We start from the raw sequence: 928 nt of genomic DNA on the forward strand, positions 1-928 counted from the left end.
GGGTGACACGGAACTGGCGTGGCGGCATGGAACTGGCTGGGTGACATGGAACTGGACAGGTGACACGGAACCAGCTGGGTGACACAAAACTGGCCGGCTGACAGGAGACCAGACGGGTGGCACAGAACCAGCCAGGTGACATGGAACCGGCCGGGTGACACGGAACTGGCGTGGTGGCATGGAACTGGCCAGGTGACACGGAACTGTCTAGGTGACATGGTACCAGCCCGGTGACAGGGGACCAGCTGGGTGACACAGGATGGGATGGGTGACGGGACCATCTCAGTGGCACAGAACCCAGCGAAGTGACACAGAACTGGCCGGGTGGCACAGAACCAGCTGGGTGACACGGAACTGGCTGGCTGACATGGGACCAGCCCGGTGACAGGGGACCAGCTGGGTGACATGGAACCATCCTGCTGACACAGGACCAACCCAGTGGCATCGGACACAGTGACACAGGACCACCCCAGTGGCCCAGGTGCCGTTAGGTGACATGGGACCACCATGCTGGTGGCCCAGGGGCCATTGGGTGACACAGGACCACCACACTGGTGGCCCAGGGGCCAGTAGGTGACAGGGGACCACCATGCCAGTGGCCATGGGGCCACTGGGTGACATGGGACCACCAAGCTGGTGGCCCAGGGGCTATTGGGTGACATGGGACCACCATGCTGGTGGCCATGGGGTGACATGGGACCACCACCCTGGTGGCCCAGGTGCCAGTAGGTGACACGGGACCCCCCCCCGGCGTCCCAGGCCCCGGGGGGTGACAGGGCCCGTCCGGCTGAGGGTGACGGGGGTGTCCCCGTGTCCCGTCCCCCCCCCAGCGCTGTCCCCACTGACCTGGCGGGCCCGGAGAGCGCAGAGCAGGCAGACGGCGCAGAGCAGCGCGTGGGACAGCACCCAGCAGCACCCACCGGCGGCA

The 928-nt window shown here is 66.4% G+C and overlaps 1 protein-coding gene across 1 annotated transcript in view; it reads right to left on the reverse strand.

The window, feature by feature from the left end:
• The window catches only part of CYHR1 (cysteine/histidine-rich 1), a gene marked incomplete at its 5' end in the record, with an annotated part of 15022 nt that extends 14095 nt beyond the window's left edge, over positions 1–927 (reverse strand). The window contains one exon of the mRNA XM_010569325.1: positions 847–927. Coding sequence (XP_010567627.1) covers positions 847–927 — 81 coding nt within the window. The remainder of the gene's footprint in view (positions 1–846) is intronic.
• Position 928: the final 1 nt, after the last annotated feature.

This window comes from Haliaeetus leucocephalus, unplaced genomic scaffold (genome assembly GCF_000737465.1).
Source record: "Haliaeetus leucocephalus isolate CR32 unplaced genomic scaffold, Haliaeetus_leucocephalus-4.0 Scaffold271, whole genome shotgun sequence".
NCBI lineage: Eukaryota > Metazoa > Chordata > Aves > Accipitriformes > Accipitridae > Haliaeetus > Haliaeetus leucocephalus.